The sequence below is a fragment of the Penaeus monodon genome, chromosome 28 (genome assembly GCF_015228065.2).
Source record: "Penaeus monodon isolate SGIC_2016 chromosome 28, NSTDA_Pmon_1, whole genome shotgun sequence".
Lineage (NCBI taxonomy): Eukaryota > Metazoa > Arthropoda > Malacostraca > Decapoda > Penaeidae > Penaeus > Penaeus monodon.
Genome location: NC_051413.1, coordinates 7883176 through 7884684, shown reverse-complemented (window position 1 = coordinate 7884684; position 1509 = coordinate 7883176). Strand labels below are relative to the sequence as shown.

Here is a 1509-nt window from a genome sequence, read left to right as displayed (position 1 = left end):
CAGTGTAAATAAAACAAAACAAGGAACCTGTTCTGGGACCATGACAAGATATGAGCAAGAACATTTTGGCTTTAATTTACAAAATGATTTGGTCTACTGAACATCATTCATTCCAAAGTAACTTTTAACAAACAAGCTGTAGAAGCATAATGCCACACCTAGTAATAACAAGAGAGTGATGGAGCTCATGAGACTTACCTGAAATCTTTCCATTATTCTCAACTACGTAGCTATCTATAATGTTATCCTGAGGGAGGAACCAATGCATAAATTCTTCTCTACTGAACACAGGTGCCAGATCAAACTTCTTCAGGTAAGTTTCTAACAAAGTGTGGGCCTGATCAACATCCTCCACTTTCAGTCTGCGAAACCCTGTTGTCGCGGTTTCTGTTGGCAGCCGGTACAGCTTTAGTGTCCGTTGCATGGTCATGTTCTTACCCAAGTGGGAGAACTTGACATCTATGAGCTTCTTTGGATTGAGTGAACGGTGCCAGTAGCGACACGATGCAACTGGCTTTGGCAGTGTTACACCAGCAGTATAAACAGCCTACATGAATGAAAAAGGGAGAGCATAGTTAAGAATAAAATGAGGTTAGAAAGCAAAGCTAGGAAAGAGACAAATTCGGACTAAAATTAAGACAAAATAAGGAGAATGTATGACTGAGCTTATTCACATTACAATCCTGAGCATACTCTTCATTTTATATGCATGATCATTGTGATCAAAACTTCAACTTTCATGATTTTTTTACACAAGAAATAAGAAGTAAACTTTACTTGCACTAAGGTTAAGAGGAACAGCAAATTGATTCTATCCTAAAAATTCTTTGAGGAATAGAAGTTGATAAATATAAATACAATAAAAACACTGAAGACAGAATGTTAAAGGATATATAAGGTAATTTCAAACAACTTCTGGACACATACATTGCATCATCCCTTCACCTCTTACTGAATAGTAAAATATCTTGTATTTCTCTGAAAGTTTCCTACCTGGAATATTCCAGTTAAGTTGACCCTTCTGGTAATTTCCTTAATCAAAACAGGTGCTAGGCGCTTGGCTCGAAGCTTTTTGTGCACACACAGGAAGTTGATTTCTACCATTGCTTGTGTACTGGAAAAGTCATAATGAAAATTACTCTTCAACATAAAAACTTTTCTGGCTTTCTAAATTTCTTAACACGTAAACAATAAGTTTTTGAGACATTTTATCATTTATCAGAAGTTCTATAACAGATTCTCTTGTGATTCCCCCCCACCCCCTAAACATAAAGAATACAGCAGGAAAAGGAGAAGAAAAATGGCAATAGCATGGATGACAAAAAAGAAAAGAAAAAATGTTGCAGGGCATAATCACTCACTGGTCATATATCCTGATATGTGCTGGAACGGCAGAGATGAAACCTACTAATCTATTGCTTTTGGTAACCCGCACACCAACATGCCACTGAGGCTTCCAACTGGGTGGCATCAGAGCCCATCGCAGGAACTCTTTACTGTAGTCAAACC

The 1509-nt window shown here is 37.5% G+C and overlaps 1 protein-coding gene across 1 annotated transcript in view; it reads right to left on the bottom strand.

The window, feature by feature from the left end:
• LOC119591034 (glycylpeptide N-tetradecanoyltransferase-like) overlaps nt 1–1509 on the bottom strand; it is a 24008-nt gene that overhangs the window by 16985 nt on the left and 5514 nt on the right. Inside the window, exons 5-7 of the mRNA XM_037939762.1 lie at nt 1362–1509; nt 994–1114; nt 199–547 (exon numbers count right to left, since the gene is read on the bottom strand). Coding sequence (XP_037795690.1) covers nt 199–547; nt 994–1114; nt 1362–1509 — 618 coding nt within the window. The remainder of the gene's footprint in view (nt 1–198; nt 548–993; nt 1115–1361) is intronic.